This window comes from Tachysurus vachellii, chromosome 1 (assembly GCF_030014155.1).
Source record: "Tachysurus vachellii isolate PV-2020 chromosome 1, HZAU_Pvac_v1, whole genome shotgun sequence".
Lineage (NCBI taxonomy): Eukaryota > Metazoa > Chordata > Actinopteri > Siluriformes > Bagridae > Tachysurus > Tachysurus vachellii.
This window is the reverse complement of record NC_083460.1, coordinates 36,680,006-36,698,504: the sequence shown is the minus strand read 5'-3', so window position 1 is coordinate 36,698,504 and position 18,499 is coordinate 36,680,006. Positions and strand designations below refer to the sequence as shown.

At 38.1% G+C, this 18,499-nt stretch overlaps 3 protein-coding genes and 1 long non-coding RNA gene across 9 annotated transcripts; 3 read left to right on the top strand and 1 right to left on the bottom strand.

Annotated features, from left to right (window-relative positions):
- The first annotated feature begins 69 nt into the window (after positions 1–69).
- On the top strand, positions 70–1,943 carry LOC132855017 (protein transport protein Sec16B-like). The gene is made up of 8 exons (XM_060883758.1): positions 70–358; positions 499–637; positions 810–872; positions 1,027–1,138; positions 1,254–1,356; positions 1,437–1,539; positions 1,662–1,802; positions 1,899–1,943. Exons 1-8 carry the CDS (start codon positions 264–266, stop codon positions 1,941–1,943), a joined length of 801 nt encoding a protein of 266 aa, XP_060739741.1. The 5' UTR covers positions 70–263.
- LOC132856228 (serine/threonine-protein kinase pim-1-like) lies at positions 1,890–5,572 on the top strand. The gene is made up of 10 exons (XM_060885741.1): positions 1,890–2,063; positions 2,471–2,565; positions 2,690–2,740; positions 2,958–3,336; positions 3,426–3,602; positions 3,755–3,864; positions 4,374–4,413; positions 4,544–4,638; positions 5,131–5,181; positions 5,396–5,572. Exons 1-10 carry the CDS (start codon positions 1,976–1,978, stop codon positions 5,489–5,491), a joined length of 1,182 nt encoding a protein of 393 aa, XP_060741724.1. The 5' UTR covers positions 1,890–1,975; the 3' UTR covers positions 5,492–5,572.
- On the bottom strand, positions 5,015–8,291 carry LOC132856237 (uncharacterized). 2 transcript variants are annotated; one of them, XR_009649406.1, is made up of 3 exons: positions 8,157–8,291; positions 6,419–6,531; positions 5,015–6,176 (listed from the first exon to the last, which is right to left on the bottom strand). It is a non-coding gene; the product is annotated as an uncharacterized LOC132856237 (long non-coding RNA). The 2 variants fall into 2 exon arrangements; XR_009649405.1 differs by having other exon boundaries at positions 5,015–6,531.
- Positions 8,292–8,528: 237 nt separating this feature from the next.
- LOC132856203 (NACHT, LRR and PYD domains-containing protein 3-like) lies at positions 8,529–17,917 on the top strand. Of its 5 annotated transcripts, none has more exons than XM_060885722.1 (11): positions 8,529–8,656; positions 8,961–9,041; positions 9,764–9,880; positions 10,038–10,154; positions 10,711–10,759; positions 10,983–11,181; positions 11,407–13,180; positions 15,025–15,198; positions 16,116–16,289; positions 16,499–16,675; positions 16,832–17,917. In XM_060885722.1, the coding sequence occupies exons 3-11, from the start codon at positions 9,765–9,767 to the stop codon at positions 16,965–16,967; spliced, it is 2,916 nt and encodes a 971-aa protein (XP_060741705.1). In that variant the 5' UTR covers positions 8,529–8,656; positions 8,961–9,041; position 9,764; the 3' UTR covers positions 16,968–17,917. The 5 variants fall into 5 exon arrangements, with proteins under 5 accessions (XP_060741705.1, XP_060741713.1, XP_060741687.1 ...); XM_060885704.1 differs by having other exon boundaries at positions 8,540–8,656; positions 8,956–9,041; XM_060885696.1 differs by having other exon boundaries at positions 8,541–8,656; positions 8,952–9,041.
- Positions 17,918–18,499: the final 582 nt, after the last annotated feature.

Here is an 18,499-nt window from a genome sequence, read left to right as displayed (position 1 = left end):
GATTTAATCTTGAGTAAAATCCACAACGACAATCCGGCTCGTTTCGCTTTTTGGTTCCGCCTCATATGTATTTATTATGGACACTGGTGTACATCATGTGCAGAGGAGAAGGGAAAAAAGCTGAAAAAGTCTCAGATTTATGCAAATCACAAGTGAATATCGTCTACGAGGCTGAACAAAATAATTTAAACACAACATTAACCATATAAAAACAGCAAATAAATCAACAAACAAATATATTTATTCCACAGTTTACATCAAAAATGAGAAGAACTTCTCTGGAGCGTTTGTCACCAGAGGATAGAGGCAACTACCTGCCTGAAGGGGTAAACATCTCTTTTCCTGGCCCTCTGATGAGGTGAGTCCTTTTTTTCTCCTTTCAGATTTTACACACACACACACACACACACACACACACACACACACACACAGACACATACACACATGTCATAAGTTGGTCAAAGTCTATGTACAGTAATCCATATCCATCTATTACAGCAGTAAGACCCAGAAAAAGGACGTGATGAGTTTTATCCAGAGAAAATCCCAGGAGTGCCTACAGCATGTGGAGGAACCCAACCAAAAGGAAGCTTATTTCTTCTGGAAGCTTATGGAGCTGCGTTGCAACCAAAATGGAGTAAGTGTTTTATTTGCTTGTGTCTTGACTTTTTAATCAAAATTATTCATGACAAAAGCAGCAAGAGATTTTATCTGCAAAAACTCAAAATTGGTCTGAATTGTAAGCAGATGAATGAATAATTATACTGTACCTAGAGTAGGTATGGAACTTAAAGATGTTTCTTCTACAGAACACACTGCTGGCTGAAGTCGCTGTGCTCCTGTTTAAGAACTACAGACTTCTGAGGAAACGGGTATCATTGTTTTAATCTTCTTTTTTAAGTCTTGTAACTATATTAGTTATACCTTTGTTTATTAATGCATCAACATCACTATCTGTCAGTTTTTTTATACTGTAATTGTTTTTGCTTTATATTTTGCTCACTAATGTGCCAATTCCTGTTTCAGCTAGGGGTTAACAATGAAGATAGCTGGTGTCTTCCGCTGGCAAAACTTTTATGCTCCGACAACCCAAAAGACCAGATACTGGATGATGTGATTCAAATGGGACAAGACCTTGGTATGGACGACAGTAACAACATTTTATTAACTTCACATGTTGTAATTATTTCATGATCTCTGGACTGTTCCATGAACCCAAATCCTTACATGTATGTTTGGTCTTTCATCTGCAGACTCCAAAGGACTGACCCATGCTGCACAGCTGTGTTACATGGTTGCAATGGAGGAGCTGCAGATTTTAGAGGGATCCAGCTTCGAGCTCATCGGCTGTGACAGGTATTGGGTGTGTGCTTGTGTGAGAGCGTGTGTATGATTAATTTTTGACTTGCTACTGAAAAACCTTTGTCGTTGTGCAGACAGCCAATCAGCCAATCAGCCATGAGGGAAGCAATTGAAAAAACTGAGGTATACGAATACGTATGTTGGCTGACCACGGGGTTCGCCCAGCCAAACTTCCAGGTTGGACTTTCTCTATTTATTTCTTAATATTTCTTACAATTTTGTTATATTCTTTTTATACTGTACAAATTTAAGCATGAACCTTTTTACAAAGAAAGAATAACTCTGTCTGTCTATCGTAGAGCTTCAAGTCCTATCACGCCATCAGGCTATATGAGTTTGGCCTTTTCGACCAAGCCTTTGAGTACTGCAAGACCATCGCTACAGCAATTGCTTCCTTTCCACAAGAAATCTCAAAGACCACGATGAAACTGACCATTGCAGTAAATATAATTATCAATATTTGTGAAGTAGTTCCAAGTTATTATATGCAAAATATTTAGCCAGTTTACTTCCCCTGATTGCCTTTTAGCTTTCAGAGACACTACACCAAGGGAAGGGAAAAGAACCAGAGTGGCTGCTAAATCTTCGTCAACTGTACGCAGATAAAGTGTTTATGCTGATGACCCCAGAAGGTAGCCTAATGTATAGTGTGGTGTTCAATCTCCAGCATCCACGTGAGGAACGCCATGATACACAATGGGGTATGTTCATCTACTGTCAGATCTTTAATAGGTTAAAATAGTCTAATCGTTTTATATATTTGCACCATGTAATGGTTTATTAAAAAGTTTGAATCTAATATGGTCATGTTTACATAAAACCTACATTAGTTTTTGGGTAAAAGACAGAAGAGATCAGAGCTGAAAAGATTCAGATTGATTTTTCAAAACCTCTGAAAGGTTAAGAGACAGTAATTATGCAATGTTTGCAAGCTTAAATGTGAAAGTTGTAAATTTGTTATTTGAGAGTTCTCTTGTTAAGACCTGTGGGTGGATAAAATGTTTTTTTTGCAGGTACTCATCTATAAGGTACCTTACTGTACTCTGGGACATTGACATGACAACACACTTCTTATTTGTTACTGAATGCTTGTGTATTTGTTTAACAGCGGTGTTTAAGTCCCAGTACTCTACTGGAGAGCTGCTGGGTGAAGGAGGCTACGGGAGTGTCCGTGCAGGAGTCCGTAAGGCAGACGGTAAACAGGTAACAGGACTGCACGTCTACAGCCAATTTACACTAATCAACACAATGCATCACAACTTGTGGACTGTATATGTCTTTTTAAGGTTTTTATACAAATGTAATTATATATTGTATATGTGAACAGGTTGCCATTAAACATGTGGGCAAGACGATGAATGACGTTTTCATCACCATTGTAAGTAACTTAATTTCTTTCTTAGATATTGCACAGAATTATGTATAGAATTATGTGTAAATTAAATTGTTTCTGGTAACATAATAATGAATTATCCATAATACAGTAGATACCTGAGACAGTTATAATCCAAGCCTTTCTTCTGTATATTTCTGTTTGCTATAATTTAGGGATAATCACGGTACACTCATGCTAAGTGTATCTGTTCATATTTCAGCCTGGAGAGACACACAGCCTTCCTCGAGAGGTTGCACTGATGAAAATGGTGTCCAAGCCATCACGGTGTGAGAACGTGTTGGAGCTGTACGAGTGGTTCGACATGTCAGACAGCTACATCTTGGTCTTGGAGCGACCCAGCCCCTGCAAAGACCTCCATGATTTCCAGAATGATCACAAAGGTCGACTGTCAGAACCTCTGGCGAAACAAATCATGCGTCAGTTGGTTCAGGCTGCTCGCCATTGCAATGACCATGGTGTCCTGCACCGTGACATCAAGGCAGAGAATATTCTCATAAACACAGAAACGCTGGAGCTAAAGCTGATAGACTTTGGCTGTGGGTATTTGCTGCAGGACACCCCCTACAAATGTTATGCAGGTAAGCATGTAACAGGTATTGGATAGAAATGCAATGGAGAACCATTTTTGTCACGTTGCTGACGGTTGCTTACTCTCTTTTTTACTCAGGAACTTGGGCGTACTGCCCACCTGAGTGGTTATGTGAGGGACTATATTTGGGTGTTCCTGCTACCATCTGGAGCCTGGGAGTTGTTCTGTTTGACATGGTGTGTGGACACCTGCCCTTCGGTTGTGAGGATGACATCATTGATCGGAACATGCGAATCGCTCCCGGCTTGTCTCAAGGTGAGAAAGTCAAAACCCATCAAGTTTAGACGTGTATAGTAACGCTGGTAAACCTGCGTTACACAATAAATGAATCATATCGACTGATTTTCAGAATAAAAATCTTTCATCTACAATTTCTAACTAAAGATCTCTCTCATCACTACACACAGGTTGCCGTGATCTGATCTTGTGGTGTCTACACCGACATCCTTACGTTCGTCCCACGTTCGAGGAAATCCTCAGCCACGAATGGTTTGAGGAACTTCAGAAGGAAGTCAAGGTGAGACAGTGAGAAGAAAATAGACCTGAAAATATCTGAGTGAAAACATGCTATAATAGTCCAGATCACATGACTTGTACTGCTCTGTAACAGAGATTGCTGTGCATTAATTATATTAGATTACACAAATACAATTACATAGAGATTAAAAATAAAAAATTCAGTGTTTATCTATTATGAAATAGTTTTCAAGTAAATAATCTGAGTAAAAATTAAAACCCATTAACACAAAGAAATTTGTGGTTATACAAATAATAAGCTCAAAGTAATACTAACAAATATGTAGAACTCGTTAATTGAATACTTGTAGACCTTTTTGCAGTATCTATAATAAAGTGAAGGCTGTTTATATTTAATTAATTTCTGTCATCTGATGTCATCTGTTAGTAATCAAGTGCTTGCATTGCATGCAGTCAAATATTAGGCACATCCAATATGATACTATTTTATACTAATCATATTTATCACACTTGAATTTATTATGTACAATGCTATTTTTTTTTGTCTAGGACCAGCATCCTCTTCTGGAGAGCCAAATTACACCATGGGGTATGTTAAAATCTAGCATTTCCAGAAATGTAGCTGTAATGTGTTCCTAGTGAACGTATAACTCAGTAAAAAGTTACTGTGGATTTTCTTATTTCAGCTTGATTTGAATTATTGTCTGTGTGTTTAACAGAGGTGTTTGAGTCACTGTACACTCCTGGAGATATGTTGGGTGAAGGAGGCTACGGGACAGTCTGTGCAGGATATCGTAATGCGGATGGCAAGCAGGTCATTTAACTGCACACGACATCTACAGTTAATTTACACTAAGCATCAGAATGCAGGAATCAGAAAGCATTAAATATTATCTATGTCCCTGTGGTACAATCACAGGGTTAAATAATAGCACTTGCCTGATTGTCTGGGGCAAAGAAAAAGAGCAGAATGAAAAATCATATTTTTTAGGAAACAGCTTACTAACTGAACAATGTAATTGAAACCACTGCAATTCATTTGATTGTTTAATCTTCATCAATTGCTTAATCCATTTGTGTGTCCAGTCAACATGAACAAATTGTATTAGTTGTTGCCAGTCGTCTGCAAAGTCAGACTTGTAGCAAAATGTTGGTAAAATTTGAGTACAAGGCTAAGCGAGTCCGATACCTTATTCCCCAATGTGAAAGTTTCTGTTTATTTCTGATCGCGACTGTGTACAAATTATGATTTGTTCTTTTTTCATGTTTTACAATAACAATATAAATGTTTTGTATATATGTGCAGGTTGCAATTAAATACGTGAGAAAAAGTCCGGACGATGACTTCATCACCATTGTAAGTAAACTTCTACTTCTAAGATTCTTAAATTGCAGAAACGTCATAGAGTTCAATTAACATCCATCTGATGAACCAAATGATTTGGTCCTGCTAAAATATTCCAAAACCTATCTGAATCATTACCAGTGAAACCGTATTGTATCATCCATATTCCAGAAGTTTAGAAGAATTCATTCCAATTGAGGGCTAACTGTATCTGTTGGTATTTCAGTTTGGAGAGACACGCAGCCTTGATTGGTTTGAGATGTCCAACTGCTACATCTCGGTCCTGGAGCGACCGCGTCCCTGCATGGACGTCCAGAAATAACATCAGCGTTACTAATGATTCCACAGTAGCGCCAAAACATCTCTCACTGACAAAGTCAATTAATGTTTTTGTACAGACAGTAAAATCAAAATATTATAAAGTTAATCTTTTTATGCCTAGTATTTTATTTAAGGAGATGTATTATATTTTTTCTGTTTGACATTTACAATTATGTAGATTTTCTTTTTTCATAAATGTTACCAAATAAATGTAATCACTTTCTCTATGAACGTAATCTACTTTTATTACAAATCTCATACACACAAAAAAATTAAACTGTTTATTTTGCCCACATTAAAAAGTAATGACTCACTAGCTTTTGTATAGCTACCTGGTACAGTATTTAGTGTGCATTCAGTAAAACCTCCAAATGTTTTACTGAATGCACAATTCAGTACAATTTGATGGGGAATAGCTTTATGAAAGGATATTTTCTCACTTAATGTTGTAGTTGGAGCAGGTCAGCAACAAATGTAATAGTAGCATGAAAGAAAGAGAAAAAACAAATACAATAAAGGACTCTGACAGTTATATATAAAAAAAAGAATGACACAAAGATCAGGTGCCTAATTTGACACAAAACAAAAAAACATTTCAACAAATGTCAGCAGGTTCTGTCCATATATGTCAACATCAAGTTTTTCGGAGAATCAAAACTGAAGAAGGCCGCTACATGTCTGTTTTCCTGGACAGTGGACATATAAAGACAAGATGCTGTATGTGAGTTATTTTTAAGATGAGACATGAGTTGGGGAGCATCAGCAGCCTAGATTGTACTCTGCATGGCAACCTTTAAGGCTTTATGGACAGTTTAATCTAATCCAATTCTAGAAAAACTTTCTAACACCTCAAAAGTGTAGCATAATGTTGCTATTGCAAAGCCCCATTAGCAGCATGCAAGCTTTAGCAGTATGGCCACATCCTTACAAGGTCTCTTTGCCTTAAAGAAGGCTGGATACATCCACAGGATCCTCTCCATCGGCACCATGGACCACAAGGATCTTGAGGATGTATTGAGTGGCGTCGCTTCGGCTGTGATCCTGCATACAAATTAAAAACAAATAAACACAGAATTCATTTGAAGTGAGTTCATCATCGGCGCAGAATAAGAACAATGTATGTGCTTAAAACAAACATCATTAAACATAGCTTATAATTATGTTAAAATGAGTCAAATATAATAGGATGGCTGGATCCCACAGATTGTAACACCCCACAACCCCCCACCATCCTGGAATTAATGTTGCTTTCAGCCATAAATTGCGTCTCTGCACATTTACAATGCTGTAACCCCTATGGCTTTGTAACCCCATTTTTTTTTATTATTATTATTTTTATGAATGTATTTCATTTATTCATTTTGTTTGTTCTTCCAGGTGATAGAAGATTTTTTTTGCCATTTACAGTACAATGTACAAACCAGTTCTAAAAACATACACTGCACAAGACAAACGGACACGACTGTCTTATTTCGCCCCCTAGTGACAGTCGCACGTAATGTGCAATATGATCGTGCAAACGTCAACATGGGAGAGAAGCGTGATTCTCGCGGTCTCCGAACACCCGTTACTTTATGATCCAACTCTTGAATCATACAGAGATGCTTACAGGAAAAATGAAGCATGGAAGCGTGTTGCCGAGATTGTCGGTCTTTCAGGTGTGTTGTATTTGCAAAATGTGCTAAATGTTTGCAAACTTAATTAGCCTGTATTCTCCCTCCATTTATCATGGTGAATGAAGTTAGGAGTACAAACAATCAATGCAATCCAGAAAGACCGGATTTTTGAGGAAACATGGGAACAACATTAAAAATAATACAATATAAATATTAATAATTTTACAATATAAAAATTAATAATTTATTACTTTTTTATCAATCACAATGTATTTAAAACAAAAAGATTGTTTTTGATAAAGTTTAAAAAGTACTAAAGTTTATATTAATACTTTTTAATAATCCTTATCACCTCGCGCACACGAACCTGATTGGACAACATTAGAATACATCACATCCGCTCGGCATATCGGATGAGGTGTAGTCGCACAAGTTCAATTCTTTTAACGGATCCAACGCTTAAGCCGCCTTCACACTGCACACGACAAACGGACACGACTGTCGGATTTCGCCCCCTAGTGACAGTCGCACGGAATATGCAATATGATCGTGTAGACGTCAACATGGGAGATAAGTTCATTCTCGCAGTCTCGGAAAACCCATTACTAGATGATCGTGACAAAAATCTTCTCCATTAAGGCGCAACTCGTGCACTAAACGCTGATACTCGCCGAGACTTTTTCTCCGAGTCAGGTAGTGTTTTATACACACTGATTTGCAATGTTTTCTTTGGCGTCTCCAGTAAAAGAGAGTAAAAGGAAGAGCCTGTATTCTCCCTCCATTTATCATGGTGAATGAAGGAATTAATTAATGAAGGAGTAAATACAAACAATCAATGCAACAATAAATCCAGAAAGACCGTGAATAAATTTTGAGGAAACATGGACACAACATTAAAAAAATACAATATAAATATTAATAATTTATTACTTTTTTTTTTATCAATAACAATGTATTTAAAACAAAAAGATTGTTTTTGGTAAAGTTTAAAAATGACTAAAGTTCATATTAATACTTTTCAATAATTCTTATCACCTCGCGCACACGAACCTGATAGGACAACATTGGAATACATCACATCCGGTCGGCATATCGGATGAGGTATAGTCGCACAAGTTCAATTTTTTTAACGGATCCAATTCTCAAAACGGATCCGAAAATTACGGATCCGCAGGTGATCGTCACCTCACGCAGCGACCTTGCGACTCTCCATAGGAAATGAATGACTTCCGGTTTATCTGCGGTCGTTTGTCGTGTGCAGTGTGAAGGCGGCTTAAATAAATTATTAATATTTATATTGCATTATTTTTAATGAGTCCTTGGGCTCAAATTCAGCAAGTGTGGCTTCTGTGGTAATCAAGGCCTGGAAAATAGAGCTGAATCCCCGCCTTAAGGAGAAGTAGACATCGTGTGTGTGTGTGTGTGTGTGTGTGTGTGTGTGTGTGTGTGTGTGTGTGTGTGTGTGTGTCAGCGTCAGCTCAGCCCTTCCCTTCCTGCAGAAGTCAGCAGCTCCATTTTGTGACCACTGAAAAATTTCAGGAGTAAAAACAGTGAGTATATTTTTCCCTTTCAGTCACCTGACTGGACTATTTATACTTTTTTCTCTATTTTTTAAGGAACAGACTTTAAAACAAGGACAACAACAACAAATAAAATGGCTACTAAGGACTTTTTTCCGAACTGTAAATTATTATTATTATTATTATTATTAGAAAATATTCATTAAATTCCAAATGTAATTGATTGTAGGTTCGAAACTTTGATCTCATTTACTGAAAGTGTGTGTGTGTGTGTGTGTGTGTGCGCGCGCGCGCGTGTGTGTCTGCGTCTCTGCCCCCCCCCCAGCCAGCGCAGTATGAACTGTAATGAAAGTAAAAGTCAGCAGCTCCATTTTGTGACGACTAAAAAATAAAAGATTTCAGGAGTAAAAACACAGTGAGTATCTAAAGCTCTAATATCTAAACTCACACTGAAGTGATACTAGATACAAAAGTGTTTTGTGGGTTTGTACTGAAGTTTTAATGTACATAGTTTGTTTTATAACTTGATAGCGTGACTATTTCCTGTAAGTGAACTCTGTGCTGATTCAGGATTTAATTTAACACACCGACGTTGGAGTGAAGTAAAAGTGTGTCCTGCTGTAATCTGGAGAAAGAGACATGACCTTCAACATGAGTGTGTCTGGAAAACAGGACTTAAAGAAAGACGAGATGTGACTTACTTTTACATTCACCAGCAATAAATACACACCGTCTCATGGGAACAGATCTGTATCTCTAAACACTCACTAGTTAACAGAGGAACTCAACTTTGTTTTAAGGTGTTTAGTAGCAGTGAATATATCACTGATCTGATCTAAGAACAGTTTAGAGAAATCATTCACTGAGAGAAGAGTAAAAAGGACTGTGTAATGTGGAGCATAAGAGCAGAATAGCTTTGTGTCAGTGAACTCTACAGGCTTTAAGACCCAGCTTCGTCAGTTAGTGTAATATCAATGTAATTCCTGAGTTATGAGGCCTGTTTCCTGTTTGAATAAGTGTACAGACTGGATATGAATTAAAAAGATGGAATCATTGGTGTTTAATGATGAACACATTGTTTAAAGTGCTGAGACAGCAGAGCATTAATTATTGCTGATATTTTTGTTGTAATTCTAGAATGATGGAGGGAAAGAGACCAGACTCGCCAGAACCCAGCTGTGCGTCCATAAAGAGTGACCGGTCAATGGGACATCCATTTAACTTCAGAGACAGAAACAGTTCTACTGATGTGAGGTCAGTATAATGAGGTGTTTTACAGCAGTGTTCCACCTGATCAAACTCACTCGTCTCATTATGAAGCCCTTCATGAGCTTCATCAGGTGTTGAAGCAGTTAACAGTGCTGAGACAGCAGAGTATTAATTATTGCTGATATTTCTATTGTAATTCTAGAATGACGGAGGGAAAGAGACCAGACTCGCCAGAACCCAGCTGTGTGTCCATGAAGAGTGACCGGTCAATGGGACATCCATTTAACTTCAGAGACAGAGACAGTTCTACTGATGTGAGGTCAGTATAGTGGGGTGTTTTACAGCAGTGTTCCACCTGATCAAACTCACTCATCTCATTATGAAGCCCTTCATGAGCTTTATCAGGTGTTGAAGCAGTAAAACACTAAACTGGGCAGTGCTGCAGCTCTCAGACTGGCAGTGAGGAAAAGGGACGGTGATTCTTTGTGAGATAGACCACAGACGCTGTACTACATTTAACAATTATTTATTTAACACTAAATATAAATTTAAATAACATATAATAATAAATAAGAAAGTGCAAAACATTTTATCAACTGGCTAGTTATCCTCCAGACAGTGATGGACCACGTCTTTCTCTCATTTCGGCCGTGTGGCGCGCCTGCCCGCTTGCGGTGTGAAGCGTGTCCGGTTTATTCTCCGACATGCACTCGACAGCCTTTTGTGCAGCGGAATTATTATTTTTTGGACGACCTAGTTAAGGCTGTAGGGTTTCCCAGCTTAGGCGGGCCGCCCGAACTGCAAAGTGCTGCGGGACACCCTGAGCTATGAATACATATAGTCCATATTACATGATGTGTTTTGTTTGTTTACAGACCAAAAAAAACAAACATCAGCAGAAATCAGCTGGACTCCATATTCAAGGTGTGTGTGTTGTTTTAAATTGTGTAATGTGTGAGTTGTGATCCCTTGTTATGTCTTGATGCACAGCAGTTAAGGGGTATCAGTTGTATGAGTAATCAGAATTTCAGTTTTTAGTTTTAACTGTAATAATAAAAAAAGATTTTACTTCTTTTCATAAAATAAAAGTATCTCTCACTGTGTAACATGATAATATTTAGATCTGTTCCTGTGTGTTTCTAACCAGGAGCTGGAACACAAAGTTATCTCTCTGATAAAGAATGAGCTGAAGAGGTTTAAGAAGCTCCTGAGTCCAGATTACCCAGCATGCACAGCAATGGAGGATGAGGAGGATCTGCACAGTGTCAGAGAGGGAGTGCTGAAGATCACATTGCATGCCCTGAAGAACATGAACCACACAGATCTCGCTAACACACTGCACAACAGTAAGAGCTCTGAGTCATGACTTTATTCCATCGGGTACACTTTAGAGAGAGGAAATAGTTTTAGATATGAAAACTTTTAGTTTTAAATTAATTTGTGGTTATTCTGTCCAATTGTCTTGTTCCTTCAATAATATTTAGTACGTCAATTATTAAGGAACAGCAATAACTGAAAGATTTTGCATTAAAACAATTTATTACTAAACTAGTTATTACTTTGTTTATTAGAGTCTGTAGGTTCTGTGTATCAGACAAAGTTGAAGTCAAAGCTGAGAGAGAAGTTTAAAAGAATTAATGAAGGAATCTCACAGCATGGAAGCTCAGTACTTCTGAATGAGATCTTCACAGAGCTTTACATCACAGAGGGTTGGAGTGGAGACGTCAATAATGAACATGAGGTGAGACAGATTGAGACAGCATCCAGGAGACCAGCAACACAGGAGAAAACCATCAAATGTAATGACATCTTTAAAGACAAGTCCATCAGAACTGTGCTGACTAAAGGAGTTGATGGAATTGGAAAAACAGTCTCTGTGCAGAAATTCATTCTGGACTGGGCTGAAGGAAAAGCAAATCAGGACGTCACCTTCATGTTTCCACTTCCCATTACAGAGCTGAATCTGATGAAGCAGCAAAATCTTAGTCTGATGAATCTTCTTCATCACTTTTTCCCAGAAATAAGAAAACTAGAATCAATACACTGTGACTCCTACAAAGTGGTGATGATCTTTGATGGTCTGGATGAGTGTCGACTTCCTCTAAATTTCCAGCAGAATGAGATATTGTGTGATGTGACGGAGTCGGCCTCAGTGGATGTGCTGCTGACGAATCTCATCAAGGGGAATCTGCTTCCTTCTGCTCTCCTCTGGATAACCACAAGACCAGGAGCAGCCAATCAGATCCCTCCTGAGTGTATAGACCAAGTAACAGAGGTACGAGGCTTTAGTAATCCTCAGAAAGAAGAGTACTTCAGAAAGAGGATCAGTGATCAGAGCCTGGCTAATAAAATCATCACACACCTGAAGTCTTCAAGAAGCCTCTACATCATGTGCCACATCCCAGTCTTCTGCTGGATCTCAGCCACTGTTCTAGAGAGAATGTTGGATGAAGCAGAGGGTGGAGAGATCCCCAAGACTCTGACTCAAATGTTCACACACTTCCTGATCTTTCAGGTCAAACACAAGGACCGAAAATATCATCAGAAATGTGACCCTGATCCTCAGCAGACCAGAGAGAGTATCCTGGCACTGGGAAAACTGGCTTTCCACCAACTGGAGAAAGGAAACCTGATCTTCTATGAGGAAGACCTGAGAGAGTGTGGCATTGATATCAGAGAAGTGTCAGTGTACTCAGGAGTGTGTACCCAGATGTTCAGAGAGGAGTTTGGGCTTCACCTGGGGAAGGTGTTCAGCTTTGTACATCTGAGTGTTCAGGAGTTTCTGGCTGCTTTATACACGTTTCTCTCCTTCATCAGCGGAAATGTAACAGAACATCAAACCTCTGATCTGTCTGATCTTTTCAGGAAGTCAAACATGTCTGATCTCCTCAGGACTGCAGTGGACAAGGCCTTACAGAGTGAGAATGGACACCTGGACCTGTTCCTTCGCTTCCTTCTGGGTCTCTCATTGGAATCCAATCAGACTCTCTTACGAGGCTTAATGCCACAGACAGGAAGCAGATCTCACAGCAAACAGGAAATAGTGGACTACATCAAGGAGCAGATCACAAAGAATCCATCTCCAGAGAAATCCATCAATCTGTTCCACTGTCTGAATGAACTGAATGATCATTCTCTAGTGCAGGAAGTACAAACTTACCTGAACAGGGGAGGTAACAGATGTCTCAGAGGAACCAGACTCTCTCCTGCTCAGTGGTCAGCTCTGGTGTTTGTGTTAATGAACTCAGAAAAGGAGCTGGATGAGTTTAATTTGTGGAAATATGATCCATCAGATGACTGTCTTCTGAGGCTGCTGCCAGTGGTCAAAGCCTCCAGAAAAGCTGTGTGAGTATTTTTATTTATAAATGTATTACTGCATGGTTTGTTATTTTAATGCAACACTGTTTGGATTAATGGGGGCACGGTGGCTTAGTGGTTAGCACGTTCGCCTCACACCTCCAGGGTTGGGGGTTCGATTCCCGCCTCCACCTTGTGTGTGTGGAGTTTGCATGTTCTCCCCGTGCCTCGGGGGTTTCCTCCGGGTACTCCGGTTTCCTCCCCCGGTCCAAAGACATGCATGGTAGGTTGATTGGCATCTCTGGAAAATTGTCTGTAGTGTGTGATTGTGTGAGTGAATGAGAGTGTGTGTGCGCCCTGCGATGGGTTGGCACTCCTTCCAGGGTGTATCCTGCCTTGATGCCCGATGACGCCTGAGATAGTAGTTCGGAATAAGCAGTAGAAAATGAATGAATGAATGAATGTTTGGATTAATGTTTGTTAATAGTTGCTCTAATCATCTTTAAACAAACCTCTGGTACTTTTACAGAAGATTGTTTCACTTTTTACACTAACATGTTATATCTGAACTGAGGGCTGGGCCACATGGACAAAATCTTATAACATGATATGAGTCATTTTATATCTTTTATATATGAATCATGAAAAATGAAGTGTTCTCTAAAATTTATGAAAAACAGTCTATACAAAATACCTGCACGCATTTAAGAGCTAAAGACATTTCTGAACTAAACACCAGTGAAAGACTTTTTCTTTTCTGTTTATATTGAAAGTGACATTTAACAGAACTCTCACAGATGAAATACATAAGACTGACAAAATGGGATCAATATGGATAGAAAATATAAAAAGTAAATATTAAAACACTCTAATGTCCTTCAAGTATCTGTTTACAGTAGGTTCAAGTTCATCATCTTTAGTTCTGTGTGACAGTGTTGTGGGGAGATTCACTCTGTCATGTCTTTCCTCAATTGTTCTTTCTAATAAAAATAAAACATAAATGCTTTTTAAAAATTTAACCCAATACGAAGAAAAAAACAAAAGTCTCCTTTAGTCTGCACTACTCCTAAACTTTACTAAGGACTGAGCTTGTGGTACATAAAACATCAATCATCATTTTGGACCTCGACACATTTGACAGACGAAGTGGGAAAATGTTCACCTTTATCTTCTTATTTTGTCAGAAACAAGCTAGGCAACTAACTCATATGAGTGATGAATATTTTCTTTCTCAAACAGTGAAATGTATGTAGAAGATGTGAATTTTTAAAGCAAGATTTTTATTTTGATGGGGTTCTGTGATGTACAAACAGGTAAAAAGAGAGAGGATAAATAATGTGTCACAGGTGAGTGTAGTGTCATGACTGCTGTTATAAAAAGTCCTGTTTTGTTCTACTTGGAGCTCGACAAAGACACCAAACTGTTAATGACCAATTCTTGTTGTTGGATGGTAAAATCAGAGGTCTGGAGGTCACCGCTTTGTACTTGTATGAGCACAGGGAACAACACACACCAACTGTTTTAGCGTCTTTGTAAAATCCAACATATAACTGACTGTAAAGTATGACTAGTATTGTCATGTTATTAAGTGGTAGTTTACAGCTCTATAATTCTTTATTTTCTGTAATAAAATGCGCTGTATCTGCAGTGTTGTTTGTAGAAACTTTAACACAGATCAGAGTGTAGTGTTTGTAGGCTGCTCGCTCTCACATGTGTGTGTGTTATGTTCATGACCTAATGGTCTTATAATAAATGGTCTTATAATAAATTGTAGCTGAGAGATTGTGGAGTGCAGAAAGACGTAACTTTTGTTACATCTTCAACTTTAGCTGAATTATAGCTGTTTGTGTGTTTGAGATCAGTGTTCTGATATTTCTTCATTTCTCTTCCAGGCTGTGTAACTGTAATCTGACAGAGGAAAGCTGTAGAGTTCTGTCCTCAGTTCTCAGCTCAAACTCCTCCAGTCTGAGAGAACTGGACCTGAGTGACAATAAACTGCAGGATTCAGGAGTGAAGCTGCTATCTGATGGACTGAAGAATCCACACTGTACACTGGAGAAACTGAGGTACACACACACACACACACACACACACACATAACTATAAAAACTGATTTCATGTGTTTAAATTAGTCGAACAAGAGACATCATATTGTCTTGATGAGTGACTTTCCAATTTACCCTTAAACTGTCTACCACACAAGTATGATCTGAACCAAAAGCTTCACTCGGGTCAAGAAGAACAAGAATGGAAATGTGATCAGAAATGGAACTTAGTTACAGATGATTTAAAACCCTGAGCAAATGCTGCACAAGCACAGAACTTTTGTATTTAGTCACACTAAAACTCTATAAAAGGTAAATGGGAGTTATTGTGACTTATTAATGTGACAGCATCTGAAGACTAAAATCTAGAAACAGTTTACAGGAAAGGTGAATTAGGTGTGAATGTGGTGAAGGGAAAGAAAACGGTTGGAAGGAGAGAAAAAGATCTACACTGTACCCAGGTGATCATGATCACTGTAATGAGGAGTCGGCAAAATCCATTTGAAGACGTTTTAATGAAGAAAAGATAAGAAAAACAATCCAAAAACAGTAAGCAAAGGCAGGGTCAAAAAATAGGCGCAGTCTGAAATAACTGTAACAAACAGTCCATGAGGAGAACAAATCACATGCACAAGTCTGAAGATCCAAAGAGCAAAAACAGGTTCATAGGGACCTACAGACCTACACACTGAACACAGAGTGTTTGTTCAGAGTGACCTCTATCTTCTTTCAGAAAGTTAAATAAATCGTCTCATATGAGCTGAGACACCTGTATCTGTCCAAGAGCAGTCCAAGTTTATACACAGACTGTTCATTTTATATTTTTTATCCTGACATTAGAACCTTGTGTTCAGGTAGACACTTTATTTCTCACTGAGGGAAACACCTCAATTCACTATCAGAGAAATAAATCAAACACTTCATCATTTCTCTTCCAGGCTGTGTAACTGTAATCTGACAGAGGAAAGCTGTAGAGTTCTGTCCTCAGTTCTCAGCTCAAACTCCTCCAGTCTGAGAGAACTGGACATGAGTAACAATAAACTGCAGGATTCAGGAGTGAAGCTGCTATCTGATGGACTGAAGGATCCACACTGTACACTGGAGAAACTGAGGTACACACACACACACACACACACACACTTTTAATAAACTCTTCAACATCCACTTCTCCTCTGTGGTAACTAATTGTAGTGATCTGATATATTTTCATTGTTGTGTGTGTGAGATGGAGAGTAAATGTATATAAAGATTTTGTGTAGTTCATGTTTTCAATACTAATACTAATACTGTGTTAAGTGTGAGAAGGTTTTCTTTCTTGCAGGATGTGTGACTGCAGTATTACAGATGAAGGTTTTACTGCTCTGGCTTCAGCTCTAAGGTCAAACTCCTCATCACACCTGAGAGAACTGGATCTGTTCAATAATAAACCAGGAGAATCAGGAGTGAAGCTGCTCTCTGATCTACTGAAGGATCCACACTGTAAACTGGAGACACTAATGTGAGTTACTGACTTACTGTCTCTTTACTGTATGATATTGAGTAATATTCACTGTGTGCTGTAAAATGTCACATCTAATCTGTGTATTTATGCTTCTGTTCTTCATAAGCAATGTGTTTAAATTTGTCTGTAATTCTGTCCTCTTGTGTTTTTCAGCATTAAGGATGAGAAATTCACCAGGTCTGGTGTATTAAAGGGGTCTCTCATCAGACCTTCTCCCAGGATACAGTATATCCGTTATGGTGGTGAAGCGCTAGAACACGTCCCACATTTCCAGCAGTTTTGGAGCTGAATCTTTCATATTCAATTGTAGACGTTCCATAACAGTAGCTGTGACTGATCACATCCTTTTATTCTCTCAGCTACAACTTCACACTTTAACACATTTTACAATCAAGAGTCACATCCTTTAGCATCTACACACAACACAAAGATATCATCACATCATCACACTGATAACACTAAAACACATAGATGTGTATTAGTGTTATCAGTGTGATGATTGGGAACATCATCCACATTGGGAACTTCCTCAGGAGTATTTGGATGATGTCACATGCTTGTCTCCGCTTACCTCCAAATGTTTTAGCAACCTAGCTTTCTGTCCACTTGCCTCCAAAGGCAACACTAATCCTTATGTCCACTTGCCTCCAAAAAGCACTATCCGTTGTGAATACTTGCATCGTCAAAGCCAACATCAAAGTTTGTCGCGACAAACTTTACAAATCTAGTTATTTCTTAATTTCCTTATGACATTTTTTATCTTGGTTGCATCTTGTTTTTATATAATTTAACTTCTTTTTTTTCCCTTTTTCCACAATATATTTTGCTTTATTTCTTCATCTTGCCCCCTCGAGTTCTGTTTTCAAAAACTTTCTTCACTTTCTCCTCTATATATCCCAGTTCTTCTACTATTTCTTTTATCTTTTTTTTTTATATTTTTGTTCTCTTTGCCCAGTTCTTTCTCCCATTCTACAATATTTAATTTAAAATGTAACATTATCTTCCTCATTCATTTCCTTTCCTTTTGCTTTTTCTATAATTTCTCTAATCTTAAAAACAGTAGTTTTTCTTTAAACTTTCTGTATTTAGAATCCATACATCTTGTTCCCTTTCTACATTATTCCAATATTAAAAAATAAAAACTTATGATCACTCAAACTTCTTTCCTTATATCTGATTTTGTCTATAAAGTTTTCTACATTTCTTGTACATAAAATAAATACAATCCTTGTTCTACAAGTTTTTCACTATATTCCTTCTTTTCTTCCTCTGTTTCTCCACACGTCTATCACGTTGTTTTCACTCATTAGATCCTTTAGTTCTTTTTTCTCTGTATCTGATTTAAAAACCATCCACCATATCGAGTTTACTGAAAACAGTCACTGCAAGTCCCATCATTATTATTTCTCTATGCTTCTTCAAAATTCTAACCCAAGGATTAAAGGATTCTTTCTTTTCTTTTTTATCTCTTGGGCCATGTACATTTACTAAACTGACAAAAAGGAGAGCTGAATCTTCACTGTATAGAGGCAAATTCTAGTGTTTCAGCTCTGCTATTTGCACCCCCGGGGTGTGTGTGTTGGTGTGTGTGTCTTCATGCATCCTCCCTGGTTACGGAAGATGTATCACTTTGAGTCATCACCTCAGCAAGGCCACATTCTATTTTCATTTCTTATTGAGCACCTGCACACAAACTAAAGTTCCCATTTTTCTAGCATGTACAAATTTAACGCCTGGTCCTTCCTGTTCTTTCTCCCTAGTCATTCACACAGAATTTAATGTAATATCACAAAAATTATATAAAAACACATTTAAAATTTC

What these genes read in the sequence shown, in the direction of transcription:
- LOC132855017 (XM_060883758.1), top strand. Translation starts at nt 264, where the DNA reads ATGAGAAGAACTTCTCTGGAGCGTTTGTCACCAGAGGATAGAGGCAAC. An exon ending in ACAGACTTCTGAGGAAACGG is followed by an intron (nt 873 to 1,026) that starts GTATCATTGTTT and finishes TTCCTGTTTCAG; the next exon opens with CTAGGGGTTAACAATGAAGA. An exon ending in CGATGAAACTGACCATTGCA is followed by an intron (nt 1,803 to 1,898) that starts GTAAATATAATT and finishes TTTAGCTTTCAG; the next exon opens with AGACACTACACCAAGGGAAG.
- LOC132856203 (XM_060885722.1), top strand. Translation starts at nt 9,765, where the DNA reads ATGATGGAGGGAAAGAGACCAGACTCGCCAGAACCCAGCTGTGCGTCC. An exon ending in AACAGTTCTACTGATGTGAG is followed by an intron (nt 9,881 to 10,037) that starts GTCAGTATAATG and finishes TTGTAATTCTAG; the next exon opens with AATGACGGAGGGAAAGAGAC. An exon ending in AGCTGGACTCCATATTCAAG is followed by an intron (nt 10,760 to 10,982) that starts GTGTGTGTGTTG and finishes GTTTCTAACCAG; the next exon opens with GAGCTGGAACACAAAGTTAT.
- LOC132856228 (XM_060885741.1), top strand. Translation starts at nt 1,976, where the DNA reads ATGCTGATGACCCCAGAAGGTAGCCTAATGTATAGTGTGGTGTTCAAT. An exon ending in CGCTCCCGGCTTGTCTCAAG is followed by an intron (nt 3,603 to 3,754) that starts GTGAGAAAGTCA and finishes CACTACACACAG; the next exon opens with GTTGCCGTGATCTGATCTTG. An exon ending in AACTTCAGAAGGAAGTCAAG is followed by an intron (nt 3,865 to 4,373) that starts GTGAGACAGTGA and finishes TTTTTTGTCTAG; the next exon opens with GACCAGCATCCTCTTCTGGA.